Here is a 16,946-nt window from a genome sequence, read left to right as displayed (position 1 = left end):
TGATGATATGTATCAGGGCAATTTCCAAAATTAACACCAGGAGGGACACAGCCTGTTTTAAACATGATAGACATAACAGATTGGCTTTAGATCTTTATATTCAAAAATAATTTGCATCAGTTAAAAGGTAGCTCATTTGATCTAAAAAGCACAATTATGGCAGATGGCAACAGGCCACCCTGATTTATTTATTAGGTTGCCTGCTGTGACTTTATCACCACCATTCGGGAGGCTGATGATTTAACTCTGCTGGACTGCAGCTTTGAGTCTGTCACAGCGGGTAACTACTCAGGACAAGGCTGTGAACTCCCTGATACAGATTTGTCAATCACTTTTTGACAATCTTGTATCCCTGCCAATGCAATGCAATGTACACCAGGTGCAGCAGAAGCCAGGGAGGAACTACAGAACTGTCACCATTTAATCCATGTTCAACTACACTACATTTCCAATTATTGCTCTAACAAAACAAGTGCATATCTATGATGCTTTTGCTAAGATGATCTCAGCCTTGTGAAGCATAAGGACTCTTCAGAATTAGTAATCAACTTTCAGCGACATTTTGGCGGTATCACAGATGAAGTAAGACCTTAATTTAATAGCACATTTCTCTGATACTGAGTTTGAACAGAAATCTCATGGAAGTATATATGACATTTACATGGACAGTAGATTAATTCACTGTGACCACTGGTACCACCAGTACCAGATTAATTATATCCCTAAGCTCCTTCTCATGAAATATAAACAAACACTGATGCAATTATGCTAACTATCTCAGATTAAAGAAGGCCAATACACTTATAGTACACAGTTGAGTGTGTTTCTCCATGCATACTTTAAATTGATTTGTCACTTAGTTTTACAGCTCAACCATCAAATTTCCAAGATTTCTGGGTGCAATGTTTTGTGAAAAATGTGCTGTATTTATCAAGATCTAAGATGACGAAAAGAAATTACAAACCAAGTTTAAAGAAACCAAATGTATTCCACAGTTTGTATCCCCTCCCCTCAGGGATTCCCTGCATAATCAGTTGTTTTTGCACATTTTTGAGTTGTCATTTTGACGTTCAGTCTGAAACTAGGTAAACAGCTATTGTGAATGGATTGCCAAAGCCTGAATCCACTGCAATCAATCAGCTCTATGCTACTAGTATTCTTTTCTTTCTTCTATTGTCATAAATAGTGAAGGAGTGATTATAGGGACTCCCCTGAATATCGATTTGCTTTTAAACCAAACAATCCATTGGACTCATTAGAAAGGAGTCATAAACTCAGCTTCCAAACTGAAATGGGAAAATGCAATTCCCTGCTTGGCAGAACACTATAACTGCTTCATTGGACACGATGCTCCCAAAACTTGTCTAAAGGACACATCTGCTTTATTCCACTAAGACTATTTGGAAAGCAATTAAAACACTTCCATACAGAAATGCTCCTCCTGGAAGTGAATAATATGCACTGCAAGTACTTTTTTAGGTTATTTTGTTGGGTTCCATTTTCTTTCCTTGGCTTTAATTGAAAAGGTTTGGCTCTTAATGACTGCCTCATTTATTGCCCCAGTCTTGCATTGAATCTTAGAACTGGAACCCCACTATTGTTTTATTTCATGGCTGTCTGAATGGTTATCTTACAGCATTCATATGCTTAACCTAATTGTGCCAGGAAGGCATAACACAGCAATGGAGGGCAGATCATTTAAGAAGAGTTATGAGGCTCAACCTTTGGTAGTAACCAGTGGAAAAGTCACAAACATTGGCTCCCCTGAACTCTGTGCCCGCCTCCCCAAATGCTGGCTGTCTCCAAGCCTCCTTCAGCAACAATCTCCCATGAGGTAAAGTGTGTTCTTACCTATTTGCCAATCCCAGGGAACTTTCAACAGCTCTTTGTGTTCCATGATTGCACTAGAAGAGAAGAGAAGGCAAAATTTGATGGAAGAGAACAGAAGTTAAATTACTTCCACTCATTGAATTAAAATGCTGGACAAAACAACATAAATAACCTTATAACAAAAAAATCTCTGTAGGAAACAAATGCAATCAGGAGTTTGCTAATCTACTCTGGCATTATCCCTGTGCCTGTGTATTTGAAAGATCTTCAGGGCAGTAATCAGATGTGATAGCATACAATTTCCCCTGGTTTATTTCCAGCTCTCGATATACCTGCTCTACATGCCCATTCCCCTAAATGTTCAATCCTCTTGTACCTTTCTGACTTAATATTCTGAAAGCTTTTGAACCCTAATTATTAATAATATATCTATCTGAGTTATTCACACTTCAGAGTAGCTCTGCAGTGTAAAATAAATAGATATCACAGGCTGGTTTGGGAATTATGCTGTGATTTCTTACACCCTGAGAGAAACCAAATAGTTACAGCACTGAAAGTCAGGATAATAAGCAAAGGATGGGCAAACCTGCAAAAGTCCACTCTCAGTATCTTGTAAATCTTGCACTGTACATTAACATCAAAGTCACAGATCCATAAAATTCTAAGGTGGCAACAAGTCAGCTCTTCCCAATCCAGGCAAACAGACCCTTGGAGATTAGATATCTCCCAAGCTAGGTCTTCACTCAGCTAACTGCTTTCCCTGTCTGTGTGATTTCCAGATAAATCCAGCTGTGCAGAACTCTGCATGCTGGTCTGGACGCTATTTTAAACAAGCATAAAACATGGAATTATACAGATTGAAAAACAAAGTACCCAGTAGGAAAGGTGGCATGTGGAAGACCAAATCTCATAGTAAAACTACAGGACCTCAGCACCTTCCAGATTAATCTAGTCTAAAGAGTTGCATCCTGGAAATTTTAATTTGCTTGCTGCTGATGTGAGGCAAATCTAATACTGTGTACAGAATAATAAGACTATATTCTCCGCAAAATAACTAAATTATAGGTGTCTTTGCATGCATAAGGTATATGCCTCTTTTATCAGTAATTCCTGAAGAATATAATGAAAACAAACTGCAATGTCTCTTGGTCTGGAAAATTTTTTTCACATAACTTGAACATAGGAACATTGCATTCATATTACTGCTTAGCCAATACAAAAGATATATAAAACAATATGCTATGGCTTGTGATTCCTTATGATCTGTGAAAAAAGAGGGGTGAGAGAAACCTTGCCAGAAATGGCCATTTAGTGATGCCGAGGCACTGAAGAATTGGAATCACAATGATTTTGAAAGGTTGTGGTAGTTGAAGGAGGTCCCTGATAACTGAAAAGAGACAAATGCAACATTCAGTTTAACACAGAACAAAAGGTATAGCCTGCCAGCCTTATGCTAACCTTTGGGAAGATTATGGAACAAATCTACTCTGAAGCCATTTCCTTCTGAGCAATGAAATGAAGAAGATGGTTCCAGTGGGAAAAGCCAGCACAGTGCTCTCAAGAGCAAACCTGACATAACTATTGCCTTCTATGATGAGGTGACTGGATCAGTAAATAAGGGAAAGGGAATGAATGAGAGGATGTGGTGTAAGCTACTGTTAGTTTAGCAAGGTTTCCAACATGATTTCCTTAAAGATCTTCAGAGACTCAAGAGGTATGGACTAGATAGGTGGACTATGTACAATGTCATCTAAAGAAAAGAGCGAGAAGAAACCTCATGAAGTTCAAGAAAAGCAAGTATTAACTCCTGCACCTGGGGTGGAGTGACACTATGAAACAGTACAGGCTGGGAGCTGACTGGATAGAAAGTTGTTTTCCAGCAATAAACCTTAGAGTCCTGGTGGACATCAGCCTGAACCCTATGTGTCCCTGGAGCAGAGGAAGGCAACTGCATCCTGAGCTGTATCAGTAAAAGTCTGGCCAGAAAGCTGAAGGATGTGATTTGTGAGACAACAGTAGAGTCCTGTATCCAATTATGGGCTGTCCAGAACAAGACAGACAAGAACAAATTGAAGGGAGTACAGTGGAATTCCATCACAATGGTTAGGCAGGTTGAGGACAGGATGTAAAAGGAGATGTTGAAACAGCAGGGTTTGCTTAGCATGAAGAAGAGAAGGCTAAGCCGGGGGAAAGGAGGACACAACAATAAATTTTCCTTCTTAACTATGCAATGATAGTTACAGACAAAATAGTCATACTTTTCTTGGAGGTGCACAACAAAAGGATGAATGACAATTGACACAAGTTGCAATGTGGAAAACTGATCAAATATCAAGGGAAAAAAATGTCAAACACTGGAACACGACTGGCAGTTCCATTCTTGGAGATACCAAGAAATAACTGAGCAAGCCCCTAAGCAACCTGATGTAACTTTGAAGCTAGCTTTGAGTAGGAGTTTGAACCAGATGACCTTCAGGGGGCCATTAGAAAATAGGCCTGTTATGATTATGTGATTCCATCAGATAACCTTATCTCCATTTGCTGGGTAATTGTGATATCCCCAGCTCTCATAAACTAATCTCTTACTCTTCCTCCCTTCTTTAATCATACTCAACATACTAAACTTCTTTTTCCACCACGTCTGGGTAATCAGCCAACTCATTAATTCACTGTTTCCCCTGACACCTTAGCTCTTCCTCCTTTGCTGCACAACAGGCATTATATGTGTTTATTTTATGTTACTCCTTCAGTTTAGAGGATCTAAAAGTCCTATATTGCACCAAAGTGGCCAGTAGTTTCTCAGAGAAAGAGCCTGCAAATTTAACATGAGGAATTGGTTACCCTTTGATATAAGTGTTATAATTAGTTAGATTAAATCTCTGTGAACATGTAACTGTGACTTCTGCTATTCATTACAGGTAAAGGTAAGAAAAAAGGCACAGGTATGAAGTAAGCGTGGTTGGGTCTCTAGAATGTGCCCAAAAAGCACTATCAGCAAAAAGCTGCAGAGGCTGATGGAGAAAAACCTGTTGGAGTGAACTTATGGGCCAAAAGTTGAATAGAAAAACCTTAGGGCTTTCAGCAAAGAAATGGTTTCTTATTGTTTCCTTCCAGTTGTGTCTTCTTTATACAAACCTGCCTTATTCCAAAACAAGATTCTCACCAGCAGAACAGCTCACAGACCCTGAATTGTGACTAACTGCTTGGGTCAAGAGGGAGGAATGGCACAACAATTGAATTCTGGAATACAAGACATTTACATGACAGTTTACACACACAGAGCAAGACAAGGGCACTGCTTTGATGTCCTCAGAATGTTAGTATCTACTTAATCACAATCATATGTTTTAGCCAAAGATACTAGGCACATTTATATGCTCTTAAATTCCATTTTTTTAAAAGGGAACTTCTTGTATGGCAGCTAGTTAATATAAATAATTTTAAGACACTTGTTCAGATCCCAAATAAATACATTAAGCTCTCTATCTAACGAAATAAAACTACTAAAATAGGAGTTGATGAGCTGCAGTTTTTTGATCAGTCTCTGTTCTTAGAAGCAGAGTAGCTTAGATCTGTAGAGAAGCAACTTGCTTTGGACCAATAATCAAAAGTCATTCTGTGTTACAAGCATCAGTGACAGACCTGCACAAAATGCAGCAATCTTGCAGGGCTACTTTTACATCAGTCACAGTACTGCAACACTGGAAACCACCTTCCAACTACTAGGCTTGCAGTTGAGATGCTCATTAGGCACACGTGGATATAGACCAGACTCCATAGATCCTGAAATGCATGCAATAATCTCCTATGTACTAAATATTTTGAAGTGAAAAGGCCATTTTATTAAAGACTTTTTCAATATTTCTGCCATATCATAATGTAGTTACACAGAACAAGCAAACCAGTAAAACAACTTCTGACTGGATGTGTTATTCACCTCTTTAGAAATCAAAGCGACTTTTTGAAAGTATATAACAGAAACAGAAGAAGCTGTAGATTTTGTTATTCACAATAACAAAATATGTTCAGAATAACATGTGAAGCATCCACTTGTCCTCAAGCAGCAAGATGGTGTGACATGTCTTCTCTGTCTTTATGTGACTACTCAAGGACAATGGTCCTTGAATTAGAGTACTTGGGTAAAGATTTGTGTTATTATTCAAATCACCAATTTGAAATATGAAAACCAATGCGAAGTCCAAGATTAGAGGATTTTCCTGCTCCCCACAGGAAAGGGCTAACTTTGAAGGAGTGGTTAGTGTATCTCAATGGATGCCACAGCTGCACTTATTTGAGCCTTAGTGAGCTCAAACCTGCCCACTTACAGCTGAATTCCACTGAAGAAGGAGCCAAAGAGTCCGATCATGCCCAGGAATTCCACTCGGCTCAGATTTCGGACGATGTACTCCTCACAGACGTTGGAGATGCCGTACAGAGTTGCTCCGCCAAGTACTAAGAGGTCCCCTATCAGTTTATTTTCACCTAGGGATAAATAGAAAAAAAAAAAAAATCAGAATGCCTCAAAACAACCATCTTCTGTCCAAAACCATTGCATGCTCTTCCCTACAGTCACTACATAGCTCTTATCTGGGTTAATAAAATGAATGTAAATATTCTGTCACTCAAACAGTTTTCATTCAATACACCAGTCTCAGTCAGACAGAGGGAGAGCATATTCCTTGCTGTAGAAAGAAGAAGCCAAAAAATTCTGAAAAACTTGTAAAAAAAAGTATATAATCCAAGTGGAGCTCTCCAGAGACTGATCCTTTAAACTTTATTATTACTACCTTTTCATTTCTTTGCAGAGAGAACGTGACTCAACTCTATAGAGCAGTTTGCATCTCATCTTGAAATTTAACCAGTTTAAAACAAGTTCAGTATTTAGATCTAAGGACAACTGAAAAATTCTGTGTACCTGTGAAATGAGTGAAGAAATCATTACAGCCTAATATTGACCTCATTCTCACATGGAGCTGTTTGACAAGAAAGGGAGGAGGAAGGATGTGGTGTAGACAGGGTGATGATAAGGACAGATTTTTAAAAGAGGTTCAATTAACATAGCAGTACCTAATGCATGCAAAGAATAAGAAGATGTATTTTTAATACCTCCAGGTATACAGAATTATTAAAACATTTTGTTATCAAAGACTGCTTGAAATCTTTTTAAGTCTTGGAAGATTTTATTATTGGATGTTGGGAAGAGCTGCAGTGACATTTGATCAAGATCAAGTTCCAGCTTGAAAACTGAGGCCCTAGCTTTGCAAACTGGTGCATGCAATTTCCTCTGCACATATGGCTTGTTAAATTATTTCTACAAGAGCTACAGCTTCACAAAGCTGTCATATATTTCTGCAGAACCATATTCAGAAATGTTGGATTATAATGGATTGTTCTTTGAAAAGTTTCAGCAGAAATGTTTTAGTATTTTTAAAGTATTTTTAAAAAAGAAATCCTGTTTTCCTTTAAAATACCATTATTTACTTTTTATGTCCCTGTCTTTTAAAGTTTTATTTCAACTGATTTGTAAAATATGCACTGCAGTAAATAAAAATGGAAACCAAACATTCTAATTGGTTCAAAATTATCTTTTCAACATTTTTAAGGAGTTCTTTTAAGCCTTCAGTTATCATTCCAAACTGCAGTGCTGAAATTTCTATGGAGAAGAAATTTATGATAATAAAAATGGTCATAAGACGACAGACCAAGGGTTCATTAATCCTGTCTCCAGCACTGGCTATAAGCATCAGAAAAGTATAATTTGTTTAAGGACAATAGGAATGGAGCAAAGTGTAAAATATTCCCAGTAATGTTGCTCTGATTTTTTAAGCTTTTCTAAGCCTTCTGATGTTGCATTCTTGTAGCAAACTTTCTCACACACTTGCTGTAAACAACTTATTGTTTGCCTTCCTTTATGGAGGAGGAGAAATTTGATGGACTGTTGGTTTGTCCAGTGTCATTGGAGAGGTGGCACTTTCACCCTCCAATCCATGGTCACTTTTGGAAATCTATAAATGTTAAAGTCAGAAAATAAACTTCTTTTTTCTACCTTGAGAACAGCAGTGTGTTCGTGTCATATTTTTTCATGGCCTATAGGGACACAGTAATAATACTCTTCTAGATTCCAACATTTTTCAGCTCAGATGAGATGTGGCTTTTGTGTGTTTGGCAAATACTACTACAATTGTTTTTCACATACTCATCCAGCCTTTCACTGAATTTCTGTTTTGAATGTTCCTTGACTGGCAACATAAAATATTTATATTTGACCATTTATCTTTTGAGGATTTGGTTGTTCTGTTGTCGGGGTTTTTTTCCTTATTTTAGTCTTCTTTTGCAATCAGTAATGGAAGACGCTCTTAATTTAAAATAACCATCACGATTTTACAAAACTTCTTCATACCCCTGATGCATTTCATATTTCACAGTGGCTCCATTGATTCTTCACTGAGCTCACTTTTTTGGTATTTATTGCAGCTACTCACTGACACTTTAGGGAAGTATTGCTGAAAAAGCTTTTGACCTTAGAGCTCCTGCTGGGACAAAAATATCATCCTTTTGCATCTGTGAAACAAAAGCAGCTCAGAGGCTGAGCATTTTCACACAGATGGGATGGCCTCAAGCATCACACCCTGATAGCTCTTCCCAAAGTGCTCTCACGCTGAGTGTGAGCCTCAGCCTTCAGGGCCTTCCCAGAAGAGGGAGCCGAGATCTGTTCGGAGCACCAGACTGACACTGGAACCTCCTCTGGTACTCAGCAGCACAGGGTGGCTGAGGAGAGCAGAGGAGAATCTTCCATATCACTGAAGACTTCATATACCTTTACAGGTCTCTTTCTTGCCTTTTCTGAGAGATGGAATGTCCCAGTCTGGCTACAATCTCTTAATCTGAATCCATTTTATGCCCTTGAACAGCTTTCTCACCTTTCTCCATAGCTTATACAGTTTTATTTTCTGATGACTTCTTTTTGAGATGCAGTGACTAGAGTAATACATGGTACACACAGAGTTAGTGCACCAAAACTTTATATACTGGTGTAAAAATGTTGTAAAATATGTTTTTGCTTTCTTTCTTAGCAATTATTATTCTGGTTGTCAAATGCCTTATCTTTGCCTCCTCGAGAGGCTGAGACTTTGGAACTTTCCCCCAAGAGTGACATATCCCTGTAGATTTCTTTTCATGGATGCAATATCCACATGCATCTACTGGTTTCATTGCTAAGGAAATGTGTCAACTAGCTAGAGGCATTCTAAAGACTTTTAGGATAATAAAGTTGTATTTCACCAATTTAATGGTGTAGGTTATTCTTCAGAAGACACACAATTTAATATTCTGTGGAGAAGTTGTACTGTCCAGAGCAGAATTAGTGTTTTGGGAACTAGTTATAGCATTATCGTGAAACACAAATCTTTTAAATGTGAATTGTCTTCTGACACAATTTCTTTTCACAATCCCAATAGGCCTCTTTGTCACATTTTTGCCCTAGCTCCTGGCATTAAGAGGTGTTTCTCTTTGCTTTTGGTTGTAGATACTGATGAGCATGATACCTAAAAATCACTCTCAATGTATCCCATTTTAAATTGAACACTAATATATGTATTAGTAGGATTGATGTGACTGGTTTTCAGAGACTGCTGCAAGTTAAAGCAAGGACGTGCTTTGAAAAACCTGGACGAAACACTTAGACCTGTGTGGCTTAGACACCTGTGTATGGCAGGAGCAGAAGTGTGAAAGTAACTCATGAGTGTTAGTTCAGAATAATGTTTTTTTCAGGTATACTTGGCATGTAAGATGATAGAGCTCTAAATACTTAATAGTAATTGCTTTCCCATTGAGTAATGTGCAAAATATCAGTGAGGATACAATTGAAAATTGAAAGCATATGTACACATTATACCTAATTCCTGCAGACAGTTTGGAAAATACCTTTTAATCTCTCAGTGATACATTTTAAATTCATGTTCCCTTACTGTAAGAGTTGGCACGCCAAATTGCATTATGCTGTGGGTACCTAGCAGAGCCTTAGGGCTCTTGTAATACAGTAAGCAGTGTGGTCAGCAGGGGCACACAGGTATCAATAGTTCTCATCCCCTAAAACATAAGACAAACAGAGACATTTACTGAGGACTAATGAAGTATCATTGCTTTTGGTGTTTTCCTTACTTTAGCTTGTCCAGTCCTAGGATACATCCTATAAATGGTGTACAACCTTTTAATGAAGAGTTTAAATAATTTTGTTCTTTTTTTCCTGTCATTAATTCTTTTTATTTGTACATTCTAATGTGTAGTTTTAGCCTTTTAAAGAAATTAAACTAGATGATCTATTTTACTCTGTTAAAGACAGCATCATTAATAACATCATTATGCCACTAAAAAAAGTAAAAAAGCTGCAGTCTCTCTGCATAGCAGTGAGTGTGGACACAGTTTTTCACGTGTAGATCCAATTTAAAAGGCAGTAATGCATGTTAACAGATTTTTCTGGACAAATTTACTTAACAGCTATACCCATGCTTCAATAATGAACATGGCAAACAACATCTAATTACTGCAGTTGGATGGCAAAGTGTCAGTGCTCTTCAATCTGTTCCTTGTCTGCTTCCACTGCCCCACATGCTCCTGCTGATCCTGCTCACCCACTCAAGCATGTTACTCTCTAGACTGCTGGGACACAGGATGTTTCTTCCGGAACCCTGGTTTGCAATCTCAGTCCCTCTGAAATCAGCCATTCCCAACACAGCCTTGGCTGGCTGGTTACATAGTACAGAGTATATTATTTCATTTTTAGCTGGGGCAAGGCTACTTCTGGAGGAGACCAGTAACTAAAAGTCTCCTTTCAGGATTAAGGACAGAGATAAAAGGGGTAGGGAGATATGGTGAGCACTGTCACAAAACTCCATTGTTTTATGTGGTAGTATTCTGGCAAATGCAGTTTTTACAGCACTTGCATTTGTATTCAGAAAGCTGAGTCAAGAATTTTAAATCCCAGTGTATTATGCTCTGCTCACAATTCAGTGCTTTTAATTAAGAATGAAAACTGTGCCTAATTGACAATCTTTGAAAAGAATTTCCAGCCTTCCCACATCATTTGGCTTGGCACTAGAGAAATCAATGTGACAGGGGAAGTTGATCGATGAAATCTAACTCTGTCTAGTATGCATTAATAGATACACACACATCATTCATATGATGCCACACATAAAAAAAGAACATTTTACACACAAGAAGGTTCTTTTCAAAAACATTATAGTCAAGTCCCAAGGTTTTAGGATGAGACTGTGTGCAAAACCCAACTGGTAGTATAGAGGTTCAGTGTGTTTTAGCACCTACCAAGTGACCCCCACCTCTGTAGTAAAACAAGCCAAGTTGAGGAGAAGTCAGAGCACACAGTGGATGTGAGAGGTGCTTACGACTCAGAAATGTATCTAATGGAAGGAATGGAAGCTATTGAGGTTTGCAGTCCAACAGCTAAGCCAAAAGAGAACAAAACTACAAATATTTAGCTTGTCCCCCCAGCTTGCAGAGGGTTGTAAGACACAGGACCCAAGAAACCTGTTTGCAGCTCTGCTGACTTGTAAGTGGTGACCCCTTTCTGCCCTTTTGACAGAGAGACAACTCTGAATAGTGCAGTGCTTTAGATCCACGAAGGTACAGAGTTTCTTGCCAAATTTCCGCATTTTTTTGGCCCCAGTCTGACACACACTGGTCAATGGCTTCTCTGAACAGAACCTGGCCACACAACCCATTCATTCTTACTTACCTGCTCCTTGCTGTCTTCCAACGAGGACATCTGCTCCTGCCATGCAGCCCATGCCCAGAATGCAGACCACAATCCCAATGAAATGAACTGCCTTGTATCGTACCAGTAAGAAGAACCAGGAGAGGAGTATCACCACTGGGATGACAAAACAGTCTAGGAGCTGTCAACAGAGAGAAGAAAAATCAAGAACACATAAACCTGCAAGTACTTTGCCCTGAAGTACTAGGACAGATTCCAGCAGAGGGAAGCAGGGTTATTTAGTTTGTGACAGCACTTTCTACCAAGAGAAAGTGTATTCAAGTGGCTCTTCATACATCAGACACAAGGTGAGACTGTCCATGACAATTCCATGGATTCAGGAGAGCTGCACTCTATGATAACACTCAAACACACTGCTCTTGGATTCAGATGCATATTTCAAAGTCATGGGAAGAAAACCTGGGCCAAAAGAGAGTCACAGCACTCTGGTCCTCACCTCCAGTGATTAATAGACAAGAACTGAAGGTAGTTTTCCTGCAGTCTAGACATACACTTTAATTCAGTCATTTCAGGTTGAGATATTAGGAATGTTCATAACACACAAGTTGAATGGATTTATTAAATCTGTCTATATAAACCAGGGGTTTTCTGCATGCAGAATGCTTATGAAATATCTGCCCCCTGTGGCCACTGTTATCTCTGTGAAAATAGAGTCCCATATGCCTTTGAAGGGAAAAAAAAAAAAACCCAAACCCAAAACCCTATCTTGCGTGCAATGCAAGAAACTCACTCTTCTTGTCAATATACCCTTGGAAAGAACTTTCTCAAAGAAATGTTATGAAATGAAATTTTTGATTGTTTGGTTTTTTCTGGAGACATCAAGCAATAGGCCCAGAGAAGATGTGATAAAAAAAGAAATGTACCAAATGTTTGTGAGAGGACCTTCAGATTTTCAAATTAAAATATATTTTAGAAACTAAACTGCATGTCACCAGGAAACAAAAATCCTATGTAAGAAACACCCAAAGAAACTTGACTTTAATCACACTTCCTAAAAGGATACTGGTAATGAAGAATTGCAATTCTATGGACTAATGATGGGATTTAACAAATTGTGCAGGATACACTACTGTTCAATATCATGCAAATTGATACAGCATGCACCAAAGCTATATGACATGCATCTTCTTTCTAATGCAAATGTCTGGCACAACCTAAGAAGGAGAACCATGAACTGTGTCCATAGCTCTGGAAAAAACATTCCAGATATTGTTACCTCTATTTTAGGTGATGATGTTTGATTTTTCCTCCCTTCGAACCATGCAGCAAGAACATGTTTCTTGCTTTATTTTCTTTAGTGTGATTTAGCACTAAGGACACTGTTATCAAATAAAGATCAAACCCCTTTTAACTTCTTTGTCCTTCCATGTGCTATTTGAATAAAAAAAGATTTTTGGATTATTTAAAGAATTTTACTGCTTAAAAAGCTATTTTTTGCATGTGGGATACATATGTAATAAACACTGTATTTGTGGAAACAGCAAAAATAAAAGTAAACAACAACTTTTGGACTGAGAATAATTTCCCTGAAACTTTCTTTGAAAAACAGCAGTGTGCAGTGAAAACCCATTCATTTCAAGATTTCCCAGACAGTGAGACACAAAAGGCTTCAGAGGAAAATCAGTGTATCAGTGGGACCATGCTTCTCTTGCCACGCTTAAACAGTCCCAAAGAGCTGCAGAACTGATGAGGGAAATTACAAATGGGAATGCACAATGCTAAAAGCAGGTTCTACCTTTAAAGTGAGAGCTAATAATCTAAAAGTCATGGTCAGGCCTCTTTACAGTGAAAACTTTCTGTAGCAGTCCTCCATCCTTCACTGACAGAACACAAAAAGGGACAAAGTCTGAAACAACTGGAACAAGCTTCTCCGCCTGCATGGAGCCTCTGCTCTGCCCCTGCAGCACACCCAGCATGTACCCAGCTCACACCCAGCAGCTGGGCTGGGCAGAGGCACCCACAAGCAACACTCCACACCCACATCCACAGCTCCAGAAACTGTGCTGCCGGGAGCGCTGTCTCCTGGGGCAGGGAGGGCTGCTGGCAGGAGTACCGAGCACACACACTGAATCCTGGGCACCCTTCGGTGTGACCTATGGGATGTGGGCACAGCTCAAGAGCTCCTGTCTCACTCAACACTCACTCATCATGCCTGCACTCACTGGACACTGTCTGTCCTTCAGCAGCTGCACTGGCACACACTACACCCACCTCCCCTGCCAAAGGTGGTACCAAACAGCAAGGAGGCAGGCACTTCTCCCTCTGCTTGCAGCTCTCCCTGAAGGTTTGGATTCCTCTGCCACATTCCCAATGCAGCACTGAACAGGTGAATTTAATTTACCATTTTCTGATCTCATCACAGTTTTCCATCACTTAATATGTGGCTACAAAGAAGATGGAAGCTCTTTCTTCAACAGAAATCACATGGAGAATCATAAAATTATAGAAGGATTTGGATTGGAAGGGACCTTGAAGATGACCTGGTTCCAAGCCCCCTGCCATGGGCAGAAACAATTTCCACTAGACCAGGTTGTTCAAACTCCATCCAATCAGGCCTGGAACACTTCCAGGGATGAAGCATCCACAGCTTCTCTGGGCAACCTGTGTCAGTGCATTACCACTCTCAGAGGAAAGAATTTCTTCCCACTGTCTGATCTAATCCTGCACTCCTCCAGTTTAAAGCCCTTACCCTTTGTCCTGTCACTACATGCCCTTATGAAAAGTCCCTCTCCAGCTCTCCTGTAGACCTCTTTAGGCAGTGAAATGCTGCTACAAGGTCACCCCAGAGCTTTCTCTTCTCCATTCTGAGCAATCCCAATTTTCTCAGCCTTTCTTCAGAGGAGAGGTGTTTCATCCCTCTAATCATCTTTGTGGCCTCCTCTGGACTTGCATCAATAATTCTATGGACTTCCTGCGATGGGGGCCCCAGAGCTGGATGCAGTATTCCAGGTGGTATCTCATCAGAGGGGAGTAGAAGGAAGACAAGGGGCAAGGAACACAAGTGACACTGGGAAAGGTTTCATCTCAATAAAGAAAGATTTTTTTTTTTACAGTGGGAACAAACTCCACAGAGACATGGTAGGGTCACCAGAGATTTTCAAGATGTGACTGGGCATGATGCTAAATAATCTCATCTAGGATCCCTTTCCCACAAAAGGCTGGACCAGTTTAGAGGGCTCTCCTAAGCTGGGCTGTTCTATGAGTCTAAATTGTTCTATGAATTTAAAAATTGCTGTACCTGCCGTGTGTGTACTTCAACATGCAAATTCCCACTAACAGTCTTCTAGAGGAAGATTTTGAAAATTCCTCTCGTTCCATAAATATTTAAACATACCTATGCTTTCAAGTGTGTGAATGAGTGCCTTTTAAGCAGCAACATAAAAGGATGTGTGAACAGAACCTTTCACAAATAGACAATGCTGATAACAGCCAGAAAACGACTCCTTGGGCTGGCAGTCCAAAGTCTAATTCACAAATTGTTATTTGGAATGCTCCATTATCAACAGATACAAACATAAAATGTAGGTAATGTTCACTGACATTATACAGTTCTTAAATTGTGCTTAGTTTATATCTTTAATTAAAGAATGAGGCAGACAGAAATAAATTAGGTTACTACAATGTAAGCAATAAGATAACGTAGAAAATATTATTAACTCTTTTTCAGGTATTGCTTTAAATTTCACTTCTCTAGGACTGAATTTGCCCTGCCTTTCTTTTTTTCTTCAGATAAACCTGACTAGTAGAAGAAGAAATGCATATATATTCCATAGAGATTAAGGATTACCTCATCTGCAACAGGACTTTTTTATTGATAGGGGTTTTTGCCTTTTTTTCTTTCTTTGTTTGTTATTAATTATTTCAGCTATTAAGAAAAAATATTATACCTAATTATAATTTTTCTGTCTATAAAGCTTTTACAGTAACAAAGACAGATTATACTTAGCTAAATTTCATTTATAATACATAAAGGCTAGCTGTTTATCAATATTTCTCAAATAATAACCTCCAATATTTTCCTTCCTTTTAATTGTTTATTTAAAAGGTATTACATGTACCCTGTCATTAAGGTAAATTAATGAGTGGTCTGATTTTAATCAACATTCCTCTTAATCATAGAAGCTATTATATCTCACTAACCTAAAAGAAAACATATTTCCTGTGTTGCCATGGGGTGGTGCAGACCATGTTCTTTGACATTGCTGTGTTTGTGGCTTTCTTCAGTCACAGCTCTGAATGGGGCTGATTTAGAAGGCAGGATGCAAAAATATGTAATCTATTGATATACCGTCCTATAGAAACTTCTTTTTACTCTTTTTTTTAAGAATGTTATGTTGTTGTAGAAATTGAAGGTTATTATTTGACACTAAAAGATATCACATTGCATCTAAGTCTGTTTATGAAACACACTGTTGAAATCTATTTCCTCTGATTACTTGTTTGTTAAATTATTATCCTTGTGAATCAAACACTCTCTTGCTAACAGTAAAAATCCAGTCTCCATTCTCACAAATTCAGCATGTCTCTGCATATCTACAGCAAGAATGTTCTGTCAAATCATTGGAAGGGAGAGCTGGCAAGCTCTAGAAGAGGTCTGTAGTACAGAGTGAACTGCTGATCTGCAGTGATATCAAAAAGAAAAAAGCTGGTCAGCAAACTCCCTATGGGAACAGCTGAGCTGAATCTTCCTTTTTAAACATTCATTGGATTTTTTTTCCCCCCCAGTTACAAGCCCTTTTTTTCACATTAGGGGTTTCTCATTAGCGCTGCCCTGCAGCAAATCATGCGGAGAATCAGCTGCAGCCTCCACTTCCCCTGCTCTCCAGAGCAGGGAGATCAGTACAACCAGTGTTGCATCTGTCAAACACTGTATGGTCAAGCACACGTGATGGCCACAGAATTCCAGCATGTGACCTGGAAATTTTAATACAACAGCAAGTGCTATAGCGAGTGAGAGATTCAGCTTCTGTTGTTTACTTTGGGTTTTTTCCAAAGGAAGAAAGGGTTTGCTGCCTGTTAAAGGGCTTTTTCTCCTCCAGTTTTCAGACCACCTCCACAATATCACACACACTTGATTCAACAAAAGCAGATGAGATGTGAACCCTCACAGAGCTGGATGCCAGCTGCCAGGGGAGCTGCATTGCAATTATGCTGCCCTCCAACCAAAATCTTCTGCAGGAAAGGTATGGATGGTGGCAGCATCTCTGACAGGGTTATTTCAAACAATTCGAACAAAAAAAGGAGCACTGTTTTTATCTTTCATGTTTCTCTCTGCTACCTCATCACAACTTTACCACTTTCTTGCATGGCTTTTATTTAATCA

General features: G+C 39.0%; 1 protein-coding gene across 3 annotated transcripts in view; it reads right to left on the bottom strand.

The window, feature by feature from the left end:
- Window positions 1-16,946, bottom strand: part of SLC35F1 (solute carrier family 35 member F1) — a 225,747-nt gene that overhangs the window by 24,469 nt on the left and 184,332 nt on the right. For all 3 annotated transcript variants that reach the window (XM_064413007.1, XM_064413006.1, XM_064413008.1), the window contains exons 4-6: window positions 11,585-11,744; window positions 6,156-6,312; window positions 1,852-1,904 (exon numbers count right to left, since the gene is read on the bottom strand). In XM_064413007.1, the coding sequence (XP_064269077.1) occupies window positions 1,852-1,904; window positions 6,156-6,312; window positions 11,585-11,744 (370 nt within the window). The remainder of the gene's footprint in view (window positions 1-1,851; window positions 1,905-6,155; window positions 6,313-11,584; window positions 11,745-16,946) is intronic.

The sequence above is a fragment of the Passer domesticus genome, chromosome 3 (assembly GCF_036417665.1).
Source record: "Passer domesticus isolate bPasDom1 chromosome 3, bPasDom1.hap1, whole genome shotgun sequence".
In the NCBI taxonomy this organism is placed as follows: domain Eukaryota; kingdom Metazoa; phylum Chordata; class Aves; order Passeriformes; family Passeridae; genus Passer; species Passer domesticus.
Note: the sequence above shows the minus strand (reverse complement) of the source record. Positions and strands in the feature narration are given on the sequence as shown.